Raw genomic sequence first — 26,417 nt, 5'->3', positions numbered from 1 at the left:
ACCTTCTCTGTTCATTTTTCCATTGTTTTTCTACGACCCATACTTCTACGTCCCATACTCTCATAACTACAAAGACTGAAATGTGCATGTACTCCGCTGCTTTAGATGAGAAACCACACAGTTTTCAACAATCTGGTATTTACACTGATGTGGAAACAGGATGGCTGGAGAAAGCTGGCTAACGGTTTTCAGTGGTCTTAAGGAGACAAGGGTTGTGTCCCAGACTTTTGACCAGGGCAATAGGGTACAGTTTGGGACTTGGCCGAGGAAAGGAATCCACCTCAGACTATCCGGTAATGGTTATAGACTGGTGAATGAGCTCACTGGGCTATCAGCCAATCAATATCCAGTCAGTGAGGGGGAAATGTAACACAGAGAAGCTTGAGGACTTCAGCAGTGGTCCAAATGCCTGACTGATATTAAATGAATCATCCAATTCCATTTAAGCTAAATCTAATCAATCAAGTGATTTGTGAAATTGGTCAGAGGTTCACCAATTCAATTATTGTTCATTCTACTAATTTCCTTGTGGTAGGAGTTTCCTCCTGCGAAACAAACGGTTTATTGATTTAAAATTAATTGGGTCATAAATGTCAGCCGAGTAGTTTTATTTTGGGCAGTGCCGAGAAAAAGGGCGTGAACTACATTACCCATAAAGCCTTTAGATATGACGTTTTTTTGTTCATAAGTCCATCCTACCAGACTTCTTACGGTTGGTTTGTGAACTGCAAAATTCACAAAGAAGAGGGAAGCGTCTGCTGCGCCCCTGGGTCGTTTTAAATTTGCCTTTAAAACATCACCGAAACCTTAAACATCGTAAACTTAAACAACCGCTAGCTATGGCAGAGGGAGACAACAAAAGCGCCAACGTACTCGTAAGTAACGTTATCCCACTTTAGACTTGACAAGTTTTTGTTCCTGAATTAGGTAACGTTAACGTCGTAGTGTTGCTTGACTGCTGTCGTTCGGTTGTCAACGGCCTTCGACATGCTAACAATTAACCAGCTAGGCTAGCGAAGGAGGATTAGTGAGAATGAAAACCGTGCCCAACAAATTAAATCATTCATCTGAGCAAAGTAACCAAGCCATGCATTACATGGTTTGTTAGACATTAACATTATCTACGCTAACAATTAATTATGCAGTCTAATATTGGCCTTTAAGCTAACATTATTGCTTGGCTAACTAGCTGTTATCGCATGATACTGCTAATTGATGAAAGGTGTTTTTGTAGCTAGCATACAGCTAGCTGTGTTTATTTGGCTGGCTACCCAACAAAGCGGTTGTCCGTAAGGTTATTTAAAATGTGACACGTTCAGCTGACAAGCCGAGAGAGCCCATGTCTGGCTAATTTGTATCTTGTGACATTATTTAACATCCCCTTTGACATTACCAAATTTGCGTTACCTTAACTATTTGATTAGTCACCGAAAGATGACTAATATATATTTGGTATAAGTTAGACGATTTACTCAATAATTAAGCATGGTTAGAGTGACTAGTGTAATTAAGACCATGGTCAGAAGTGGTCACTGCTCAAGAGAACTGTCACTGCTCGGACCGAGGGCAGAACGGCGCTAAATTTGAACGTCAACTGGCAACCTAGATGGTGTGATAACATTTAAATTTTCAACGAAATCCGGGGAATACAAAACCAAATTGAGCATAACGTTATATATTAATGAACGTTAAGACTGAATTTCAGTATATACCCTTCCCAGAAAAAAAGTCTCTTCCAGTTTTCATTGTGCATTTCTGAGTCTAACCTTTTTTAATTTAATGATAATGCCCGAGAAGACTATGTTTGAAGGATATATTGGCACTGGTGGTGTTAGGCCCGAGATAAAATCCCATTTTATTGGTCACATACACATTGTTAGCAGATGTTATTGCGAGGATGGCGAAATGCTTGTAGTCGATGGCAGGTGGTGGGCCGCAAATCTCCCCGTCAGTCAAATACTTTCCTCCAAACACCGGCTTACAGGGCATTTTATACAACGGGTTAGGAACATATTCAAATAATGATTGACATATTTTCATTAAAATTGTCTTGATTCATTTATTCATACAATTTCATCCTTCCACAATATATAGTCCCGATACAAATAGGCATTTTAACGTAGTAGATTTAGCAGGTGGTAATTTGTGGCGTAGACACAGGCTGGAATCAGCATTCAGGATTAGACCCACCCGTTGTCTAAATTGCCATAGAAACGGCCCCTCACAACATTGATTGATTAGAGGAATAGAAAGCCACTGATCTGGAAGATGAAATTGATGAGGGTATCAGTTATCCAAAGCGCAGAAACGCCTCCTAATGTTACCATATAAAAATGCCGAAATATGGACGAGATGTATCCTAATGCTGGTCGATCTAAACTAGCGAAGGTCACAACAAACTAACGTTCTCATTTAATCAACACTTAAGTACAAGCATATTATGTTTATAATATTCTAGAGAACAATCTAATGATTAATTCTGTGATTCATAATGACATGGGCTAAAGAGAACTACTTACAAGCCCTAAACCAACAATGCAGTCTATTACTTGAGTGACTGTAGTCTTTGACAATTTTTTGGGGGCCTTCCTCTCACACCGCCTAGTATATAGGTCCTGGATGCCAGGAAGCTTGGCTCCAGTGATATACTGGGCCATGCGCGCTACCCAGAGCAGTTGCCATACCAGGCTGTGACGCAACCGGTCAGCATGCTCTCGATGGTGCAGCTGTAGAACTCTTGAGGATCTGGGGACCCATGCCACATCTTTTCAGTCTCCTGAGGGGGAAAAGGCATTTTTGTGCCCTCTTCAGGACTGTCTTGGTGTGTTTGGACTATGATAGTTTGTTGGTGATGTGGACACTTGAAGCTCTCAACCTGCTCCACTACAGCCCCGTCGATGTGAATAGGGACGTGTTCGGCCCTACTTTTCCTGTAGTCCACGATCAGCGCCTTTGTCTTGCTCACATTGAGGGAGAGGTTGTTGTCCTGGCACTACACTGCCATGTCTCTAACCTCCCTATAGGCTCTCATCGTTGTCGGTGATCAGGCCTGCCACTGTTGTCGTGAGCAAACTTAATGATGGTGCTGGAATCGTGCTTGGCCACGCACTCGTGGGTGAACAGGGAAAACGGGAGGGGACTAAACACGTACCCCGGAGGGGCCCCAGTGTTGAGGATCAACGTGGCAGATGTATTGTTGCCTAGCCTTACAACCTGGGGGTGGCCTGTCAGGAATTCCAGGATCCAGTTGCAGAGGGAGGTGTTTAGTCCCAGGGTCCTTAGCTTAGTGATGCGCTTCGTGGGCACTATGGTGTTGAACGTTGAGCTGTAGTCAATGAACAAATCAAAATGTATTTGTCACATACACATGGTTAGCAGATGTTAATGCAAATGTAGCCAAATGCTTGTACTTCTAGTTCCGACAATGCAGTAATAAACAACGAGTAATCTAACCTAACAATTTCACAACAATTACCTTATACACACAAGTGTAAAGGAATGAATAAGAATATGTACATTTAAAAATATATATGAATGAGTGATGGTACAGAATGACATAGGCAAGATGCAGTGGATGGTATAGAGTACAGTATATACATATGAGATGAGTAATGTAGGGTATGTAAACATAAGTGGCTTTGTTTAAAGTGGCTAGTGATACATTACATCAAGATGGCATATAGTACAGTATATACTGTGCCTTCTTCACCACACTGTCTGTTAGGTTGGACCATTTCAGTTTGTCCATGATGTGTACGCCGAGGAACTTACAACTTTCTATCCTCTCCACTACTGTCCCGTCGATGTGGATAGGGGGGTGCTCCCTCTGCTGTTTCCTGAAGTCCACGATCATCTCCTTTGTTTTGTTGATGTTGAGTGTGAGGTTATTTTCGTGACACCACACTCCGAGGGCCCTCACCTCCTCCTTGTAGGCCGTCTCGTTGTTGGTAATCAAGCGTACCACTGTAGTGTCATCTGCAAACTTGATGATTGAGTTGGAGGCGTGCATGGCCACAGTCGAGGGTGAACAGGGAGTACAGGAGGGGGCTGAGAACGCACCCTTGTGGGGCCCCAGTGTTGAGGATCAGCGGGGTGGAGATGTTGTTACCTACCCTCACCACCTGGGTGCGGCCCGTCAGGAAGTCCAGGACACAGTTCCACAGGGCGGGAGCTGTGCAACACAGAGCTGTAGTCGATGAACAGCATTCTCACATAGGTATTTATCTTGTCCAGTTGGGTTAGGGCAGTGTGCATCATTCTCACATAGGTGTTCCTTTTGTCTAGGTGTGGAAAGGCAGTGTGGAGTGCCATCATCTGTGGATCTGTTGGGGTGGTATCTGAATTGTGGGTCTAGGGTTTCTGGAATGATGGTGTTGTGAGCCTTGACCAGCCTTTCAAAGCACTTCATGCCTACCTACATGAGTGCTATGGGGTGGTAATCATTTAGGTAGGTAACCTTTGCTTTCTTGGGCACAGGTACTATGGTGGTCTGCTTGAAACGTGTATCTATTACAGACTCGTTCAGGGAGAGGTTGATAATGTCAGTGAAGAAACTTGTCAGTTGGTCCGTGCATGCTCTGAGTACACGTCCTGGTAATCCGTCTGAGTCCGTGGCCTTGTGAATGTTGACCTGTTTTAAAGATCTCGCTCACATTGGCTACGGAGAGCGTGATCGTAGTCGTAGCACCCGCTTGAATTCATCTGTATTTCACTACATTCTCGAGCAGTGGTTCCCAAACTGGGAAACTCAGTCCAGGTTCATCTGTTTTGAAGTTGGGTAGTGCATCAGTTTTCCTCTTGTCAGTCATTGCATTTCTTAGAGCTGTTTATTTAACTAGGCAAGTCAGTTAAGAACAAAATCTTATTTACAGTGACAGCCTACCGGGAACAGTGTGTTAACTGCCTTGTTCAGGGGCAGAACGACAGATTTTTACCTTGTCAGCTCATTGGATTCGATCCAGGAACCTTTCGGTTACTGGCCCAACGCTCTAACTACTAGGCTACCTGCCGCTTATAACTTATAACTAATGTCCTGATCAACTAGCCCATGTTGGCTGTTTTTTTGCTATTTTTATTTATTTGCTTCTAGATTTTGTAGTAATGTTAGTCACTCAAATCACATGAATACACATTAGCCATTGCAAAATGCATGTAATTGAAAGAAAATTGGCTTCAAAACTTATTTTTCTCAGTACACCAGGATTTTTTGTTGTTGTAGAATTGCAGGAAATGAGCTTTAAAACAGCAAAAATAAATTGTCTAGCAACCAGAGGGGCGTAAACAGTTTGTGTCCATAGAAATGGATGTGCAGGGGGATGCTACCCAATGCTGGAAGGGGAGCCTGAGTGGGTTGAAGGTTTGGGAACCGCTGTTCTAGAACAGTGAATGAACACTAGAATCTGATTGAAACTGTCTTCAGTCAAGTCGTGCTTTGACAACTTAACGACAGCGCTCAGATGTGGCAGTCAGGCCTTGTCTGTCGTTGATTACATTCATCCACTGAACAAACCTACCACAGAGGATCAACTGACAACTAGGATGGATCACAATGATGATCTGTGTGGCAAAACAAGTCTGTAACGTTAATAGCTATGTCTTTTCCTGGCTGGCTGTGCGTCATGAGACGACATGGTGTTTAGTGCCCTTGGAATGAGATGTCTGTATGAAGACGGATCCTTGTGGTGCCAGCACAACGTGGGATTATTTCACTTCCCCAACAATGACACCTCTGTTTTCCTCTTTGGCCCTGTGGCTCTGCTCAGCCACCAACTAATAGTGGTAGATGGATGTTTGGAAGTCAGCAGGGCTTAAGGTATTAGCTAACCATTAAACAGTGGTATTTCTGTGGTGCAGTCTGATGCGTCTAAATGGCACCCTAGTCCCTATATAGTGCACTTCATTGACCAGAGCCCTATAGGGTGCCATTTGGGACTCGGCCTAGCTCCTTAGATGAACAGGCTAAAGTGTTAACTCTATGTGAATTGGAGTTCAGAGTTGTCTGGACAGAGTTAGATGGCTTTTCTTATGAGTCCACCAGTGCATCTGGAGTCCTTTTCAACCTGACCTGTTATCAGGCTGTGTTTTCACACACCTTGGAGGACTACTACTATGGCCTATCTATTGCCTTACCTCTTTACTCCAGTTGCACACACTGTATATAGATTTTTGACTTTTGTTTATCCTATGTTTAACTCTGTTGTTTGTGTCGCACTGCTTTGCTTTATCTTGGCTAGGTTGCAGTTGTAAATGAGAACTTGTTCTCAACTGGCCTACCTGGTTAAATATAGGTGAATTAAAAATTAATCAGACTGGTCAAATTGCTACTTTGCCATGTTGGGAGCTGGGGATTGGTGTATGTATTTAAGCGACGCTTAACCCTTGGCTCTGCAATAGACTAGCGTCCTGTCCAGGGGGTTAACACCTGGCTCTGCAATAGACTAGCGTCCTGTCCAGGGGGTTAACACCTGGCTCTGCAATAGACTAGTGTCCTGTCCAGGGGGTTAACACCTGGCTCTACAATAGACTAGCGTCCTGTCCAGGGGGTTAACACCTGGCTCTACAATAGACTAGCGTCCTGTCCAGGGCGTTAACACTAGCGTCCTGTCCAGGGCGTTAACACCTGGCTCTACAATAGACTAGCGTCCTGTCCAGGGCGTTAACACCTGGCTCTACAATAGACTAGCGTCCTGTCCAGGGGGTTAACACCTGGCTCTAAAATAGACTAGCGTCCTGTTCAGGAGGTGTACTGGTAGATCAAGCTACCTCACTCTACAGAAACAGGAGATGGGCTCCTATCTTATGGACCGTTCTGGCTCGTCCAAGGCTACTTCCTAACCTCTGTCTCTGGCGTGTGTCTCGGTCTGTGTGTGTGTTCCAGGCCCAGGAGACGGCCCAGCTGGAGGAGCAGCTGCAGGGCTGGGGAGAGGTTATCCTGGCCGGGGACCAGGTCCTGCGCTGGAAGAAACCATGGTTCCCTGGAGCCCTGATGGCAGCCACCACACTGGTCTTCATGTGAGTAGTACTCACACATACACACACACGATGCATACAGCTGTCCTGTCACACTCTCTCACACACAATGCATACAGCTGTCCTGTCACACTCTCTCTCACACACGATGCATACAGCTGTCCTGTCACACTCTCTCTCACACACGATGCATACAGCTGTCCTGTCACACTCTCTCACACACACGCACAATACATACAGCTGTCCTGTCACACTCTCTCACACACACGCACAATACATACAGCTGTCCTGTCACACTCTCTCTCACACGATACATACAGCTGTCCTGTCTCTAGCACACACCTGTCCTCGCTCGCTCGCACTCTCTCACACACACACCAGGGCTTGACATTCAGGTAAATTTGCCAGTAGCACACCGGGCTAGTACCAAGTGACAACCACTGGCTCGTGGGCGAGATCACAGGGGAAAGTTGTTGTTTTTTTAGGCAGAATTTTAATCATGTTTGACTTAATGTTTCATTTGCAGTCTGGACAGTTACATTGTCCAGTATTTTATAGCCAACTATAAAATCCAGAAATGAGCCCAATAACATTGATGAAATGTCATGTCTTCAGGGCCTGTGATATAGTCCATATTGCTGGCAACTGTGCTATTTTAGCAATCAGCAAGATCACCTGTAGCCTGATGCAAGGGGGGTTACAATCAGCATGATCGCCTGATGCAAGGGGGGTTACAATCAGCATGATCGCCTGATGCAAGGGGGGTTACAATCAGCATGATCGCCTGATGCAAGGGGGGTTACAATCAGCATGATCGCCTGTAGCCTGATGCAAGGGGGGTTACAATCAGCATGATCGCCTGTAGCCTGATGCAAGGGGGGTTACAATCAGCATGATCGCCTGTAGCCTGACACAACGAGGGTTACAATCAGAATGATCGCCTGTAGCCTGATGCAACGGGAGGTTACAATCAGCATGATCGCCTGATGCAACGGGGTTACAATCAGCATGACCACCTGTAGCCTGATGCAACGGGGGGGGGGTTACAATCAGCATTATCACTGAACACCACACAGAGAAAAGACAGACACTCACACGATGGACAGACGTGCCCACACAGAGACTGAGTTTAGGAAGTAGCCTAGTTTGAGCCAGAACAGTACATTAGACAGGAGCCCATCCCCTGTTTCTGTAGCATGAGGTAGCTTGTTTACTGAATTATCATTAGATTTTACCTTGTTTATAAATAGTTGAACTGTGTACATTTTAGAGTGAATGTAGGCCTACCGTTTATGCATTTGAAAGGCCGATGCTCTTCTCGCGGTTCCTTTTCTTTGTCATGCCAGACACTCCTGTTGTGAAACACTGCCAATTGGAGTTAAGGAATAGATCGTTACAGCAGTGGAAAGCTTGGATCCTCTTTTCAATAATTACCATCAAAACTGTTGTCTTTTCCCAGATTGCATTTCGACATGTTGTCCAGTGACTGGGCTTATGGGAACACAGTTCTTTCCACACAGCACTCATCTGTGTAAGCAGTTGCGCGCTCTTGCCACCATACAGTTGATATTTTGGGGTGGCAGGTAGCCTAGTGGTTAGAGCATTGGGCCAGTAACTGAAAGGTAGCTAGATCGAATGAGGAAAAAAATCTGTCGTTTTACCCCTGAACAAGGCAGTTAACCCACTGTTGCCCGGTAGGCCGTCATTGTAAATAAGAACAAATTCTTAACTGACTTGCATAGTTAAATAAATGTAATAAATATTTATCTCTATCTAATCAATAAGGAATGTTAATGTCTTGACAAGCAAGCAGTTCCAGGTCCTCCAGATAATTTTTTTCACATGTTAAAATGCATTTCCTGCAGTTCCACAGTTTGACATATTATGCCTCTCTTGAGGGGTATTTTGAAAGCACAGTATAAGTGAAAGGCTCCCTAAGTGCAAATTGCTCTGCCCCATAGCAAAATGTGTTGATACAGGAAGTTAGCTAGCTTCACACATTAACACATTTTACAATGGGGCAGAGAAATGAGCAGTTCCATGCTATTCTACATACACATTTTGATATTTAGCTGTTTTTAAAGGGTAAGTTCACCTAAATTTCCCAAGTGATTCCATACATGAACTAGTTAGGTGGACTTTGCCTTCTCTCCCTGGGGTCTAGAACTGGAAACTGCCTAAATAAAAGGGTCACGTGACTCGTGACGTTTTTTTGTGCACTAGTGCTGCTCTTGTCAGTCAGAGCAATTGAGAAACCTGTCAATTGTGGACAAATTCTTTGTTTCATTGAAAGCATACGGCCAAATGAGCTCTTTAAAAAAAATATATATATATATATAATCAAAAGTGTTATAGGTTTTTTAAGACAGGAAATGTGTTCTTTTCCACCTAAAGTGATTGGTATTATATTATGTGGCCGAATGCAATAACATTGGAGATGGGTAACAACTGTGCATGTGTGTTTCCAGTCCATGGCTGTAAGAATTCTAGGGAAGGAACAAAATGTCACTGTTTTCCTTTGAAAGAGACGGATACAGACGTGTGTAGTAGCCTAAGCACTTCATCAACAACGATGACTACGATTCAGAAATGCTGGGGAAAACGTAGAACTCTGACAGCTCTTGCTTCTCTATTCTAATGGGCTGGATATGGTGCAGCTCCAAAATGGAGGGTGCTGCTGAGGTATGTAGTTTCTTCTGTATTCTAATGGGCTGGATATGGCGCTGCTCCAAAATGGAGGGTGCTGCTGAGGTATGTAGTTTCTTCTGTATTCTAATGGGCTGGATATGGCGCTGCTCCAAAATGGAGGGTGCTGCTGAGGTATGTAGTTTCTTCTGTATTCTAATGGGCTGGATATGGTGCAGCTCCAAAATGGAGGGTGCTGCTGAGGTATGTAGTTTCTTCTGTATTCTAATGGGCTGGATATGGCGCTGCTCCAAAATGGAGGGTGCTGCTGAGGTATGTAGTTTCTTCTGTATTCTAATGGTCTGGATATGGTGCAGCTCCAAAATGGAGGGTGCTGCTGAGGTATGTAGTTTCTTCATTGCGGTATGAGTGTATCTTATTGTGTTGTAACCATTGCACCATATCATGTAGACAGCCAGTTAGCAGATGTGCCCTGTCTTTATGACACGCGTTGAGGAGATAACAGATAGTAATTGTGTCATCTTACATTGCAGAATACACAGAATTAAAATAAAAGGTTTTGCATTTAAATTATTTAGGATCTTGTCTACTTGTTAATCTATAATGTCTGTTGGCTAGACATGGTTTATTTGCATGGCAACATTTCATGCTTTTAACAACTCTATAGTCTTGCATGGAATGCATGGTAGGAACCCCCTGGTGTATGCGTGGAATGCATGGTCCCAGGAACCCCCTGGTGTAGGCCTATTAGCGTGGAATGCATGGTCCCAGGAACCCCCTGGTGTAGGCCTATTAGTGTGGAATGCATGGTCCCAGGAACCCCCTGGTGTAGGCCTATTAGCGTGGAATGCATGGTCCCAGGAACCCCCTGGTGTAGGCCTATTAGCGTGGAATGCATGGTCCCAGGAACCCCCTGGTGTAGGGGTATTAGCGTGGAATGCATGGTCCCAGGAACCCCCAGGTGTAGGCCTATTAGTGTGGAATGCATGGTCCCAGGAACCCCCTGGTGTATGCGTATTAGTGTGGAATGCATGGTCCCAGGAACCCCCTGGTGTATGCGTATTAGTGTGGAATGCATGGTCGCAGGAACCCCCTGGTGTATGCGTATTAGTGTGGAATGCATGGTCCCAGGAACCCCCTGGTGTATGCGTATTAGTGTGGAATGCATGGTCCCAGGAACCCCCTGGTGTATGCGTATTAGTGTGGAATGCATGGTCCCAGGAACCCCCTGGTGTATGCGTATTAGTGTGGAATGCATGGTCCCAGGAACCCCCTGGTGTATGCGTATTAGTGTGGAATGCATGGTCCCAGGAACCCCCTGGTGTATGCGTATTAGTGTGGAATGCATGGTCCCAGGAACCCCCTGGTGTATGCGTATTAGTGTGGAATGCATGGTCCCAGGAACCCCCTGGTGTATGCGTATTAGGTAGCAAGTAGTCTGGTCTATTGTGTATTCATAACCCTCACCTGTTCATTATGGCCATGATTATCCTAACAATATAATTACTTTTAGCCCCATTGCCTTAACATTATTGCTCATAATACCTGGCTCCAGGAACCACCTGGGGTATATTGCCCATAATACCTGGCTCCAGGAACCACAAAAATACAATGCGTGCATACAAGGAACGGACATTTTTCATTAAGCGCTTAATGGAAACATGCAACAATATCAAGCCTATCGCCTTCCAGTCAATGCTATAGCCTGGTATTGAACACGCAACGCCTGTAATAAAGCAGCTTATAGAAGGTTGTTTTCAAACATTTACCAAAATGCAAATCTCAGGACACCACTGTTCTAAACAGCTCCCCTAATACGAGCGGTTCTATATGTGACAGAGATGATCATTTCCATGAGAAACTAAGAGGGGGAATCTATCAACAACTACGATGTGTTGCTAATATGACTAGGAGACAAGTACTGGGTAATGAATTACTTCTTTTTTTATATTTAAAATAATTGCCTCCACGGTTCTATGGATGGATTTTGGCTAGGCTCCTTTAGAAGCAAGGTAAGACTTCATTATTTAAATGAACATAAAACAGCTTTCAAACAATTTATACTGCCTCCCGCTCACCGTTCAAAGTGGTGGGTGTCGTGATGATAGCCTGCCTACCGTTGACTAGCATACGCACTGGAATGGCGAATGGGAGGCGTGCTTTAATTACGAGTTAAGATTGACAAACATACTACTTTTTCGTGGCCATCAAGTTAACACACTATTGAATTGTTATTTGTTGCGCAATGTCTTGTCCTCCAAAAGGCCGTTTTTACTCCAGTAGCATGTCTGTGAGGAGCTGCTGCTCACACTGTCTGGCCGGTGAAGGGCTACTCCGCTCCTCAGACTAGGTTCTGTATGCTGTGAGCGTGTCATAAGATACACACAAGCCAATTTAATACAAATTAAACGACGCAAATTTACCTATGGACTGATTAGCATAGTCAAATATATTTTCGGTGGCTAACAGATTAGCGGTAAACATCCCTATTTGTAACCCCTCCCCCATGTCGATAGGGGCAATTAATATCCTAACAATATAATTACTTTTAGTACAGTGGCCATAACAAAAAAGTTTTACAGATTGTAAACATGTCACTTGACTTGGGTGTGTTTAAAAATGAAAAAAAAGTGAAAGAATCTTTGTCAATACACCAAACTGTAATAATTTGTCGTTTGAAAATGTGGGCAAGGAACTGCCACTGACTGGTACTTAAAGAAGTTGAACGAATGTATAAACCCGTTTTGACTTGATACCTCCTGTTATAAAATGGATCAGGCATGTGCATCACTTTGAAGACATTGTCTCGTGTAATATAAACTACCACCTTTCCTGTTGCATCAGCTACTCTACCTGTATTTTGTGAAACCCAAACCTCAATCATTTTAGTGTGTGTGTGTTTACCATATAAACATGTCTAACTGCTCTCTGAATTCATTGTGTAGGTGAGAAACACTTAATAAAGGCTGTCTTCCCAAAACAACAGTCCAAGCAGTGGATGGCAACAAAAAATACATCTATTAACCAAAACAGTTCCAGTAGAAACTGGTTGACCAGGTGCTGGAGTGGTGACAGGATCCAACGGTGGTTTACAGGGATCCTTCATCCCACCTGCCCAAGCCTAATTTCCCACTTAAACATTTTTACAGAGGAGAGACCCGGGACCTGGTTAGAAGACCACTCCAGGATGAACGTAGCGTCACAGACTTTTGGGCTGCACATACAGCAGTTACTAACATTGTGTTGTATACTGTTTTATTTTTTATATGCAACCAAATGTCTTCACTTTTCTCTCTGGGTGGGTGGAGGTTGAATGTTGTTCCCTTTTTTGTCTTATATTATAAAAGTAACAGTACTTGCTTTATTGGTCCATTTGCATGGATATTCTTTATTTTTGCAGTCACAGTACCTAACCTGACACACACATCACAGGCTGGGTGCAGGACATACCTGGAACTTTGACTTCACAAGTCCCGGGAGTCTTCTGCTTCCTGAAAACCAGTGTAGAGCCCATAAGGCAACGGATATTTGTCTGGAATGACATTTACCACACAGCATGATGGGAGAGGAAATTGGACCATCTGGACCCAGTGTCTCGTTGTGGCGGAACCACTCCAAAACGCTGCAGTATGAGACCAGTCTGGACTGTCTGGATTGACCCATTTATAGATCACTAAGTAGATTTGAGAATCTGGAAGCAGCAGTCATGTACTTGGAACAGTTGCTTTTTTTGACAATATGAAACAAGTTGATATTTCAAGTTCAATGTGTAGGCCTATATATCCTATTCTAATAAAATATGCCAAACATATTTTTGATTAATGTGAAAACACATCTGCACTGTTTGGGCTAGTATAAAAACAACAACCAGCTCATAGAGGTTTATGATCAGAGATCATTCAATAAAGTTAACTTTAGCTACTTGTCGGATAAATGTCCATTTGGTCCAGCTGAACTGGATAACTGTCCCATTTGGTCCAGCTGAACTGGATAACTGTCCCATTTGGTCCAGCTGAACTGGATAACTGTCCCATTTGGTCCAGCTGAACTGGATAACTGTCCCATTTGGTCCAGCTGAAATGGATAACTGTCCCATTTGGTCCAGCTGAAATGGATAACTGTCCCATTTGGTCCAGCTGAAATGGATAACTGTCCCATTTGGTCCAGCTGAAATGGATAACTGTCCCATTTGGTCCAGCTGAACTGGATAAGTGTCCATTTGGTCCAGCTGAACTGGATAAGTGTCCATTTGGTCCAGCTGTACTGGATAAGTGTCCATTTGGTCCAGCTGTACTGGATTAACTGTCCCATTTGGTTTAGCTGAAATGGATTAACTGTCCCATTTGGTCCAGCTGAACTGGATTAACTGTCCCATTTGGTCCAGCTGAACTGGATTAACTGTCCCATTTGGTCCAGCTGAACTGGATTAACTGTCCCATTTGGTCCAGCTGAACTGGATTAACTGTCCCATTTGGTCCAGCTGAACTGGATTAACTGTCCCATTTGGTCCAGCTGAACTGGATTAACTGTCCCATTTGGTCCAGCTGAACTGGATTAACTGTCCCATTTGGTCCAGCTGAACTGGATTAACTGTCCCATTTGGTCCAGCTGAACTGGATTAACTGTCCCATTTGGTCCAGCTGAACTGGATTAACTGTCCCATTTGGTCCAGCTGAACTGGATTAACTGTCCCATTTGGTCCAGCTGAACTGGATTAACTGTCCCATTTGGTCCAGCTGAACTGGATTAACTGTCCCATTTGGTCCAGCTGAACTGGATTAACTGTCCCATTTGGTCCAGCTGAACTGGATTAACTGTCCCATTTGGTCCAGCTGAACTGGATTAACTGTCCCATTTGGTCCAGCTGAACTGGATTAACTGTCCCATTTGGTCCAGCTGAACTGGATTAACTGTCCCATTTGGTCCAGCTGAAATGGAGTTGTCTGCAATTTATTTTTTGGATCAGGACAAATGTTTCCATAACACCAGAGTGGGCAGCAAGATCCCTGTGTTCCTCATCAATCAAGTTCTCTGCAGTATAGGCATTCTTAAAGAGTTCTCAATGGAGCACAGTTGCCACAACTGCACCACCCATCTGCTGTCTTCTCTTCTCCTTGTATAACTAATCTGTAACGCTATCTTCACTTCTGCCCAGAAAAAAACTTGCATCTGTGATTTGTGAATAAGGGTCATACATGAACTTTTTTGAGTGGCCTTTTACGTAAAATGTGTAGTTTTGTCACATAACTAGAGATCTGTGGCATTTTGTTTTGAGGAAGCGTGCAATTGGCATGCTGACTGCAGGAATGTCCACCAGAGCTGTTACTAGAAAATGTAATGTTAATTTCTCTACCATAAGCCGCTTCCAAAGTCATTTTAGAGAATTTGGCAGTACGTCCAACCGGCTTTACAACTGCAGACCACGTGTATGGTGTCGTGTGGGTTGAGCAGTTTGCTGATGTCAACATTGTAAACAGAGTGCCCCTCGGTGGGGTAATGGGCAGGCATAAGCTACGGCCGACCAACACAATTGCATTTTATCGACGGCAATTTGAATGCACAGAGACTGTGTTGAGATTGAGGCCCATTGTCGTGCCATTCATAGGGCCTAATGAATTTATTTCAATTGACTGATTTTCTTATGTGAACAGTAACTCAGTAAAATCTTTAATTGTTGCATGTTGCGTTTATATTTTTGTTCAGGATAGTAAATGTAGCTTTTCAGAACCCTTGATAGAATACCTAATTACTCTGGTGTCCGCTTGCTTTAACTTGCAGTGGAATTGAGACATCTGACTCTCTGTCTCTCCCCTGCTTCCTCCAGGATGATCTACTACCTGGACCCCTCGGTGCTGACCGGCCTGTCTTGCACTGTCATGCTGCTGTGTCTGTTTGACTACCTGGTGCCTACCCTCGCACCCCGCATCTTCGGATCCAACAAGTGGTGAGAGCCTGGGGGTGTATCTGGGGTACAGGGTGGGTGGGTATATCTGGGGTACAGGGTGGGTGGGTATATCTGGGGTACAGGGTGGGTGGGTATATCTGGGGTACAGGGTGGGTGGGTATATCTGGGGTACAGGGTGGGTGGGTATATCTGGGGTACAGGGTGGGTGGGTATATCTAGGGTACAGGGTGGGTGGGTATATCTGGGGTACAGGGTAGAAGGGTTATATCTAGGGCAGAGGAGTTTGGTGTCATCTGTGGGTGAAAGGGTGGGGGTATCTGCTTAGGGGGGAGGGCAGCAGAACTTTAGGGGTTGTTGAGGGTTGTTGGCAGGGAGTAGGGGTTGTTTGTAGGGGTTCTGGGGACGGTGTGTTTGGGGACATGGTGTGATATTAGTTGAGCATGACACCGGCGTACATCTAACGGATCCAGGCAGTGTTAAATCACTTCTAATTACAGTTATTAAAGCAGCGCTGATGTACAAATGAGAGAGGGAGAGAGAGAGGAGGAAAGTTACCAGCGTTTTCCAACTCTAATCAACCTCTTGGGTCTGTCCTACAAACTCTCACACGGCTAACATGTACTCCTAGTTTAGTGTGTTGGGCTGTTTCCCATTTTTAGTGTGCTACTTTTTACCCAGGGCCCATGGAGAATAGGGTGCCATTTGGGACGTAGTCTGCGTTTTCTCCTTCGCTTTAATTATTTCTCCTGCTCTCTTACCCCCCCCATCCCCTCTCCTTCAGTGGTTCAGTCGTAACAGGATGAAGTGACGTTCTGTAGTTAGTGGTGTATCAGGACTGTCTCTAGCGCCAGTCTGCAGTTAGTGGTGTATCAGGACTGTCTCTAGCGCCAGTCTGCAGTTAGTGGTGTATCAGGACTGTCTCTAGCGCCAGTCTGCAGTTAGTGGTGTATCAGGACTGTCTCTAGCGCCAGTCTGCAGTTAGTGGTGTATCAGGACTGTCTCTAGCGCCAGTCTGCAGTTAGTGGTGTATCAGGACTGTCTCTAGCGCCAGTCTGCAGTTAGTGGTGTATCAGGACTGTCTCTAGCGCCAGTCTGCAGTTAGTGGTGTATCAGGACTGTCTCTAGCGCCAGTCTGCAGTTAGTGGTGTATCAGGACTGTCTCTAGCGCCAGTCTGCAGTTAGTGGTGTATCAGGACTGTCTCTAGCGCCAGTCTGCAGTTAGTGGTGTATCAGGACTGTCTCTAGCGCCAGTCTGCAGTTAGTGGTGTATCAGGACTGTCTCTAGCGCCAGTCTGCAGTTAGTGGTGTATCAGGACTGTCTCTAGCGCCAGTCTGCAGTTAGTGGTGTATCAGGACTGTCTCTAGCGCCAGTCTGCAGTTAGTGGTGTATCAGGACTGTCTCTAGCGCCAGTCTGCAGTTAGTGGTGTATCAGGACTGTCTCTAGCGCCAGTCTGCAGTTAGTGGTGTATCAGGACTGTCTCTAGCGCCAGTCTGCAGTTAGTGGTGTATCAGGACTGTCTCTAGCGCCAGTCTGCAGTTAGTGGTGTATCAGGACTGTCTCTAGCGCCAGTCTGCAGTTAGTGGTGTATCAGGACTGTCCCTAGCGCCAGTCTGCAGTTAGTGGTGTATCAGGACTGTCCCTAGCGCCAGTCTGCAGTTAGTGGTGTATCAGGACTGTCCCTAGCGCCAGTCTGCAGTTAGTGGTGTATCAGGACTGTCCCTAGCGCCAGTCTGCAGTTAGTGGTGTATCAGGACTGTCCCTAGCGCCAGTCTGCAGTTAGTGGTGTATCAGGACTGTCCCTAGCGCCAGTCTGCAGTTAGTGGTGTATCAGGACTGTCCCTAGCGCCAGTCTGCAGTTAGTGGTGTATCAGGACTGTCCCTAGCGCCAGTCTGCAGTTAGTGGTGTATCAGGACTGTCCCTAGCGCCAGTCTGCAGTTAGTGGTGTATCAGGACTGTCTCTAGCGCCAGTCTGTAGTTAGTGGTGTATCAGGACTGTCTCTAGCGCCGGTCTGTAGTTAGTGGTGTATCAGGACTGTCTCTAGCGCCGGTCTGTAGTTAGTGGTGTATCAGGACTCTCTCTAGCGCCAGTCTGTAGTTAGTGGTGTCACAGGGAAAATATCTAGGATCTCTTTTATCCAGAGAGACTTACAAGGCTTAAGTGCCTTGCGCAAGGGCACATCGACAGATTTTCCCCCTATTCTGCTCGGGGACTCAAACCAGCGACCTTTCGGTTACTGGCCCAATGCTCTTAACCGCGAGGCTACCTGCAGCCCTCTGACCTTTGGAAGGAAAGGAGATGAGAGGGGGTAGGATTTAGATGTGTCTCTATGTAGCCCATTAGAGGATTTAGAGGTGTCTCTATGTAGCCCATTAGAGGATTTAGAGGTGTCTCTATGTAGCCCATTAGAGGATTTAGATTTATCTCTATGTAGCCCATTAGAGGATTTAGATTTATCTCTATGTAGCCCATTAGAGGATTTAGAGGTACAGTTGAATTCGGAAGTTTACATACACTTAGGTTGGAGTTATTAAAACTTGTTTTTCAACCACTCCACAAATTTCTTGTTAACAAAATATAGTTTTGGCAAGTCGGTTAGCACATCTACTTTGCATGACACAAGTAATTTTTCCAACAATTGTTTACAGACAGATTATTTCACTTATAATTCACTGTTTACATACTAACTATATCATTGTGTTTACTTGATAGCTACCTACACAAATAGCTAGCTAGAACAAAGTGTTAATAAGATTTAAAAAAAAAATTAAAAGCAATACAAATAAAAGTTCTCCAGTAGGCATCTACAGAGGGAGCTAAGAGCTCTGTTGTCAGTCATTTCCCAGGAACTTTCCCATGAATTGACTGACTTTAAACAGCTTGGAAAATTCCAGAAAATGATGTCATGGCTTTAGAAGCTTCTGATAGGCTAATTGACATCATTTGAGTTGGAGGTGTACCTGTGGATGTATTTCAAGACCTACCCTCAAACTCAGTGCCTCTTTGCTTGACATCATGGGAAAATCAAAAAATCAGCTAAGACCTCAGAAAGAAAATTGTAGACCTCCACAAGTCTGGTTCATCCTTGGGAGCAATTTCCAAACGCCTGAAGGTACCACGTTCATCTGTACAAACAATAGTACGCAAGTATAAACACCATGGGACCATGCAGCCGTCATACCGCTCAGGAAGGAGACGCGTTCTGTCTCCTAGAGATGAACGTACTTTGGTGCAAAAAGTGCATTTAAAAAAATATATATATTATTTAACCAGGTAGGCCAGTTGAGAACAAGTTCTCATTTACAACTGCGACCTGGCCAAGATAAAGCAAAGCAGAAGATAAATCAATCCCAGAACAGCAGCAAAGGACTTTGTGAAGATGCTGGAGGAAACAGGCTCAAAAGTATCTATATCCACAGTAAAACGAGTCATATATCGACATAACCTGAAAGGCCACTGCTCCAAAACCGCCATAAAAAAAAAAGCCAGACTACGGTTTGCAACTGTACATGGGGACAAAGATCATACTTTTTGGAGTAATGTCCTCTGGTCTGATGAAACAAAAATAGAACTGTTTGGCCATAATGACTTGGAGGAAAAAGGGGGAGGCTTACAAGCCAAAGAACACCATCCCAACTGTGAAGCACGGGGGTGGCAGCATCATGTTGTGGGGGTGCTTTGCTGCAGGAGGGACTGGTGCACTTCACAAAATGGATGGCTTCATGAGGAAGGAAAATGATGTGGATATATTGAAGCAACATCAAGACATCAGTCAGGAAGTTAAAACTTGGTCGCAAATGGGTCTTCCAAATGGACAATGATCCCATGCATACTTCCAACGTTGTGCCAAAATGGCTTAAGGACAACAAAGTAAATGTATTGGAATGGCCATCACCAAGCCCTGACCTCAATCCTATAGAAAATTTGTGGGCGGAACTGAAAAAGTGTGTGGGAGCAAGGAGGCCTACAAACCTGACTCAGTTACACCAGCTCTGTCAGGAGGAATGGGCCAAAATTCACCCAACTTATTGTGGGAAGCTTGTGGAAGGCTACCTGAAATGTTTGACCCAAGTTAAACAATTTAAAGGCAATGCTACCAAATACTAATTGAATGTATTTAAAGTTCTGAACCACTGGGAATGTGATGAAAGAAATAAAAGTTGAATTAAGTAATTCTCTCAACTATTATTCTGACATTTCACATTCTTAAAATAAAGTGGTGATCCTAACTGACCTAAGACGGGGAATTTTTACTATGATTAAATTTAAGGAATTGTGAAACTGAGTTTAAATGCATTTGGCTAAGGTGTATGTAAACTTCCGACCTCAACTGTATATCTATGCAGCCCATTAGAGGATTTAGAGTTATATCTCAATAGCCCATTAGAGGAGTCTCTATGTAGCCCATTAGAGGATTTAGATGTCTCTTTAGGCCATTAGAGGATTTAGGTGTCTCTGTAGGCCATTTAGAGGATTTAGGTGTCTCTGTAGGCCATTTAGGGGATTTAGAGGTGTCTCTGTAGGCCATTTAGGGGATTTAGAGGTGTCTCTGTAGGCCATTTAGGGGATTTAGAGGTGTCTCTGTAGGCCATTTAGGGGATTTAGAGGTGTCTCTGTAGGCCATTTAGAGGATTTAGAGGTGTCTCTGTAGGCCATTAGAGGATTTAGAGCAGGGTTTGCAGACGCATGCATTCACACACACTTACTCAGAGGACCTGCGTACATACAAGCCCTACACACACACTGGGTCTATTTCAGTGTCTGGCAGGGAGTCCTGCTGGTTCATAAGCCCATGTTCTGACCTGAGCTTGAAATGGGTAGTTGTGGCTCAGCAGAATTGAAGGGCACTTCCCCCAACTGCCTTATCAAGGGGACCATATGATATCTGATAGACTCATCTCATTCTACTGAGCTGGTTCTGATCAAGTGTTCCTGTTCAGATGGATGGAGAGATATAGGGATAGCTGTTGACTGAATAAAACGACTTGTCTTGGATATAATGGTAATATCACTCTCCTCCTCCTTCCTCTCCCTCTTTTCATTCTCTTCTCCTTCCTCTCTCTCCTCCCCTCCCTTCTCTGTCTCTCTCTTCCTCTCTGTTTCTCCTCCCTGCTCCTCCAGGTCTTCAGAGCAGCAGCAGCGTTTCCATGAGATCTGTGGTAACCTCGTGAAGACTCAGCGTCGCATCCTGGGCTGGTGGAAAAGACTCTTCTCGCTCAAGGAGGAGAAACCCAAGATGGTACACACACACACACACACACACACCGAGACCCACTTTAGCTCTGTCCTCTGTTGTAGAACAGGGTTTCTTCGTCTGTTTTGGAACAGGGTTTCTTCGTCTGTTTTGGAACAGGGTTTCTTCGTCTGTTTTGGAACAGGGTCTCTCTGTCTGTTTTAGAACAGGGTCTCTCCGTCTGTTGTCTGTTTTAGAACGGGGTCTCTCCGTCTGTTGTCTGTTTTAGAACAGGGTCTTTCCGTCTGTTTTAGAACAGGGTCTCTCCGTCTGTTGTCTGTTTTAGAACAGGGTCTTTCCGTCTGTTTTAGAACAGGGTCTCTCCGTCTGTTGTCTGTTTTAGAACGGGGTCTCTCCGTCTGTTGTCTGTTTTAGAACAGGGTCTTTCCGTCTGTTTTAGAACAGGGTCTCTCCGTCTGTTGTCTGTTTTAGAACAGGGTCTCTCCGTCTGTTTTAGAACAGGGTCTCTCCGTCTGTTGTCTGTTTTAGAACAGGGTCTTTCCGTCTGTTTTAGAACAGGGTCTTTCCGTCTGTTTTAGAACAGGGTCTCTCCGTCTGTTTTAGAACAGGGTCTCCGTCTGTTTTAGAACAGGGTCTCTCCATCTGTCGTCTGTTTTGGAACGGGGTCTGTCGTCTGTTTTGGAACGGGGAAATGATGTCACTTCCGGTTGTCTTCCCACAGTACTTTGCGTCGGTGATAAGCAGTCTGGTGGCGGTGGCCTGGATGGGACAGCAAGTCCACAACCTTTTCCTCACCTACCTGATCGGTACGTACCAACACCTGTCTACCTGCCTGTACCTGTACCCTACTTATCTACATGCACCCTTACCTACCTTATCTACATGTACACTACCGCCCTACCCTTACCCTACTTACCTACTTGTACGCTACCGGCCGACCTACCTACAGTGCCCGTACCCTACCGACCCATCTGTAGCCTACCGACGTACCTGTTTTCACACCCTTTGACTGGATTAAAATTGACTAGATTTTGTGTGTCTGATCTACACATCATAACCATAATGTCAAAGTGGAATTAAGTTTATTTTTATTTATTTTTACTAATGAATAACTATTCAACCCCTTTGTTATTGCAAGACTAAATAAGTTCAGGAAGTAAAAATGTCCTTAACAAGTCACATAATAAGTTGCATGGACTCACTCTGTGCAATAATAGTGTTTAACATATTTTAGAATGACTACCTCATCTATTACATAAAGTTGTCTGTCAGGTTCCTCAGTCAAACACTGGTTCAACCACAAGGACCAGGCAGGTTTTACAATGCCTCGCAAAGAAGGCACCTGTTGGTAGATGGGTAAAAACAAAATAGCAGTAATTGAATGTCCCTTTTTGAGCATGGTGAAGTTATTAATTACACTTCGGATGGCGTCTCAATACACCTAGCCACTACAAAGATACAGGCGTCCTTCAGGCAACTCAGTTGCCGGAGAGGAAGGAAACCGCTCAGGGATTTCACCATGGTGATCTTTAAAACCGTTAGTTTAATGGCTGTGATAGAAAACTGACCTAAACAACAGAGTGAAAAATATTCCATAACAGGCATCCTGTTCACAACAATCCACTAAAGTAATACTGCAAAAAAATGTGGCAAATCAATTCACTTTTTGTCCTGAATATGAAGTTTAATGTTTGGGGCAAAGTACAGGCATAATCCTAGAGGAAAACCTGGTTCAGTCTGCGTTCCACCAGACACTGGAGATGAATTCACCTTTCAGCAGGACAATAACCTGAAACACAAGGCCAAATCTACACTGTATAAGAAGACGTTGACTGTTCCTGACTGGCAGTTTCAACTTAAATCTGCTTGACAATCTATGGCAATACTTGAAAGGTTTGCCTAGTAATGATAAACAACCAATTTGACAGAGCTTGAAGAATTGTTAAAATAATAATGTGCAAATATTGTACAATCCAGGTGTGTAAAGCTCTTAGACTCACCCAGAAACACTCACAGCTGTAATCACTGCCAAAGGTGCTTCTAACATTTATTCACTCAGGGTTGTGAATACTTGTGCAAATGAGATGTATATATATTTAATTTTATACATTTGCTATCATTTCTAAAAACATGTTTTTACTTTGTCATGATGGGATATTATGTGTAGATAAACCACAACAAAATGTGGAGTAAGTCCAGGGGTATGAATAGTTTCTTAAGACATTGTACCAGCCTGTACTAAACCTACCTGGGCTAATGGCTAACTCAGCCAGCCTGTACTAAACCTACCTGGGCTAATGGCTAACTCAGCCAGCCTGTACTAAACCCACCTGGGCTAATGGCTAACTCAGCCAGCCTGTACTAAACCCACCTGGGCTAATGGCTAACTCAGCCAGCCTGTACTAAACCTACCTGGGCTAATGGCTAACTCAGCCAACCTGTACTAAACCCACCTGGGCTAATGGCTAACTCAGCCAGCCTGTACTAAACCCACCTGGGCTAATGGCTAACTCAGCCAACCTGTACTAAACCCACCTGGGCTGATGGCTAACTCAGCCTACCTGTACTAAACCTACCTGGGCTAATGGCTAACTCAGCCAAAAGGTTCCACGACTGTAGCTTACTCATTGCTGCATTATTTCACAAAGTCCTGATGTTCTGAGTTCAGACAATCAGGTTAATACAAGCAGGAGTATTTAGGTCCAATCAGGTTAATACAAGCAGGAGTATTTAGGTCCAATCAGGTTAATACAAGCAGGAGTATTTAGGTCCAATCAGGTTAATACAAGCAGGAGTATTTAGGTCCAATCAGGTTAATACAAGCAGGAGTATTTAGGTCCAATCAGGTTAATACAAGCAGGAGTATTTAGGTCCAATCAGGTTAATACAAGCAGGAGTATTTAGGTCCAATCAGGTTAATACAAGCAGGAGTATTTAGGTCCAATCAGGTTAATACAAGCAGGAGTATTTAGGTCCAATCAGGTTAATACAAGCAGGAGTATTTAGGTCCAATCAGGTAGCCTAGTGGTTAAAGCGTTGGACTCGTAACCAAAAGGTCGATGGATCGAATCCCCGAGCTGACAAGGTAAAAAATCTGTCGTTCTGCCCTTGAACAAGACAGTTAACCCACTGGCCGTCATTGTAAATAAGAATTTGTTCTTAACTGGCTTGCCTAGTTAAACAAAGGTTAAATAAATAAAATGTAAATAAAATACAATCAGTAGTATTCTGGTGTGTGACATTGTAGCTGCTCTCTCTTCTGCTTTCTCCTGTTGCTATAGTAATGATTAGTGACAGTTAAACCACCTGAGACCACTAGGGAAGTGTAACAGACGAGCACAAGGCTCCATAGCCAGCTGACAGCTGTTCAGTAGTCAGTGCATTGTCATCCTGCAACTGTAAAATACCACTAAGAGAAAGGGTTATATATCATAGGATCAGTCCCTATTAGGCGAACCCATAGGGTTCTGGTCAAAAGTAGTGCACTACATAGGGAGTAGGGTGCCCTTTGGGAGGCAGACCTAGTCTCTTTGCCCAGTTCACCAGACAAACTCTCCTACAGAATCCTGACTTGTTTAAATGTGGTGAGACATTGTTCCACTCAACGTGGAGTAGATTGTTTAATAGACCCGTTAGGAACCAAACTGCACAATAACCTGAGCTTGTCCAATAAGAGATGCTCGTTTTGCTACACTATGCACTAATGAAAACAGCCCTGTAAGCAGTATGCTGTTTAGTTTGGTCCTCCTTGCTCAGGGAATATGACAGTTGGTGACTGTCATATTACTGCCAGTTAAAGACCTCTGACTGGTCGGCTGCTCCCACCAAAACAGATATTATTGGGACACTCATGGCCCATAGTTGAAGTCGGAAGTTTACATACTCTTAGGTTGGAGTCATTAAAACTCGTTTTTCAACCACTCCACAAATTTCTTGTTAACAAATTATAGTTTTGGTAAGTCGGTTAGGACATCAACTTTGTGCATGACACAAGTAATTTTTCCAACAATTGTTTAGACAGATTATTTTACTTATAATTCACTGTACTACAATTCCAGTGGGTCAGAAGTCTACATACACTAAATTGACTGTGCCTTTAAACAGCTTGGAAAATTCCAGAAAATTGTCATGGCTTTAGAAGCTTCTGATAGGCTAATTGACATAATTTGAGTCAATTGGAAGTGTACCTGTGGATGTATTTCAAAGCCTACCTTCAAACTCAGTGCCTCTTTGCTTGACATCATGGGAAAATAAAAAGAAATCAGCTAAGACCTCAGAAAAAAAATTGCAGACCTCCACAAGTCTGGTTCATCCTTGGGAGCAATTTCCAAATGCCTGAAGGTACCACATTCATCTGTACAAACAATAGTACGCAAGTATAAACACCATGGGACCACACATCCGTCATACCGTTCAGGAAGGAGACGCGTTCTGTCTCCTAGAGATGAACGTACTTTGGTGCGAAAAGTGCAAATCAATCCCAGAACAGCAAAGGACCCTGTGAAGATGCTGGAGGTAAAACGAGTCCTATATCGACATAACCTGAAAGGCCGCTCAGCAAAGAAGAAGCCACTGCTCCAAAAGAGACATTAAAAAAACGCCAGACTACGGTTTGCAACTGCACATGGGGACAAAGATCATACTTTTTGGAGTAATGTCCTCTGGTCTGATGAAACAAAAATAGAACTGTTTGGCCATAATGACCATTGTTATGTTTGGAGGAAAAGGAGGGAGGCTTGCAAGCCAAAGAACACCATCCAAACCGTGAAGCACGGGGGTGGCAGCATCATGTTGTGGGTGTGCTTTGCTGCAGGAGGGACTGGTGCACTTCACAAAATGGATGGCTTCATGAGGAAGGAAAATTATGTGGATATATTGAAGCAACATCTCAAGACATCAGTCAGGAAGTTAAAGCTTGTTTGCAAATGGGTCTTCCAAATGGACAATGACCCCAAGCATACGTCCAAAGTTGTGGCAAAATGGCTTAAGGACAACAAAGTCAAGGTATTGGAGTGGTCATCACAAAGCCCTGACCTCAATCCTATAGAACATTTGTGGGCAGAACTGAAAAAGTGTGTGCGAGCAAGGAGGCCTACAAACCTGACCCAGTTACACCAGCTCTGTCAGGGGGAATGGGCCAAAATTCACACAACTTATTGTGGGAAGCTTGTGGAAGGCTACCTGAAATGTTTGACCCAAGTTAAACAATTTAAAGGCAATGGTACCAAATAGGAGTTGAGTGTATGTAAACGTCTGACCCTCTGGGAATGTGATGAAAGAAATAAAAGCTGAAATAAATCATTCTCTCTACTATTATTCTGACATTTCACATTCTTAATATAAAGTGGTGATCCTAACTGACCTAAGACAAGGAATTGTTACTAGGATTAAATGTCAGGAATTGTGAAACTGAGTTTAAATGTATTTGGCTACGGTGTATGTAAACTTCCGACTTGAACTGTAGTGACTCTGTTTCCTTTGTTCCCAGTGAGTTTCCTGCTCCTGCTTCCTGGTCTGAACCAGCATGGCGTCATAAGTAAGTACGCTGGCATGGCCAAGAGAGAGATCAACAAACTGCTGAAACAGAAGGAAAAGAAGAACGAGTAGGAAGAAAGAGGAGGAGAAGAAGGGATCTGTGAGATGAGACGAACGAGAGAGAAGAAGAAAATGAGAGGAAGGAAAAACCCGTAGATCAAACAAAA

General features: G+C 44.1%; 2 protein-coding genes across 3 annotated transcripts in view; one reads left to right on the top strand and one right to left on the bottom strand.

Moving 5' to 3' along the window:
• Positions 1-716: 716 nt before the first annotated feature.
• Positions 717-26,417, top strand: arl6ip1 (ADP-ribosylation factor-like 6 interacting protein 1). The gene is made up of 6 exons (XM_055898092.1): positions 717-875; positions 6,878-7,011; positions 15,440-15,559; positions 20,643-20,760; positions 21,437-21,521; positions 26,204-26,417. Exons 1-6 carry the CDS (start codon positions 840-842, stop codon positions 26,320-26,322), a joined length of 612 nt encoding a protein of 203 aa, XP_055754067.1. The 5' UTR covers positions 717-839; the 3' UTR covers positions 26,323-26,417.
• The window catches only part of LOC129833449 (uncharacterized), a 29,370-nt gene continuing 4,998 nt past the window's right edge, over positions 2,046-26,417 (bottom strand). The window contains exon 6 of one of the 2 annotated variants that reach the window (XM_055898079.1): positions 2,046-3,325. The gene's annotated coding sequence lies outside the window, so the exon portion shown is untranslated. Of the gene's footprint in view, positions 3,326-22,238; positions 22,505-26,417 lie in introns of those variants that run through there. The other variant, XM_055898071.1, reaches the window with a different exon arrangement.

Source organism: Salvelinus fontinalis, chromosome 2 (genome assembly GCF_029448725.1).
Source record: "Salvelinus fontinalis isolate EN_2023a chromosome 2, ASM2944872v1, whole genome shotgun sequence".
NCBI lineage: Eukaryota > Metazoa > Chordata > Actinopteri > Salmoniformes > Salmonidae > Salvelinus > Salvelinus fontinalis.
The sequence above is the reverse complement of the archived record's forward strand: the minus strand, read 5'-3'. Positions and strand labels throughout refer to the sequence as shown.

Coding starts and splice junctions, on each gene's coding strand:
- arl6ip1 (XM_055898092.1), top strand. CDS start 840: ATGGCAGAGGGAGACAACAAAAGCGCCAACGTACTC. Junction 15,560..20,642: donor ATCTTCGGATCCAACAAGTG/GTGAGAGCCTGG, acceptor CTGCTCCTCCAG/GTCTTCAGAGCAGCAGCAGC. Junction 20,761..21,436: donor AGGAGGAGAAACCCAAGATG/GTACACACACAC, acceptor GTCTTCCCACAG/TACTTTGCGTCGGTGATAAG.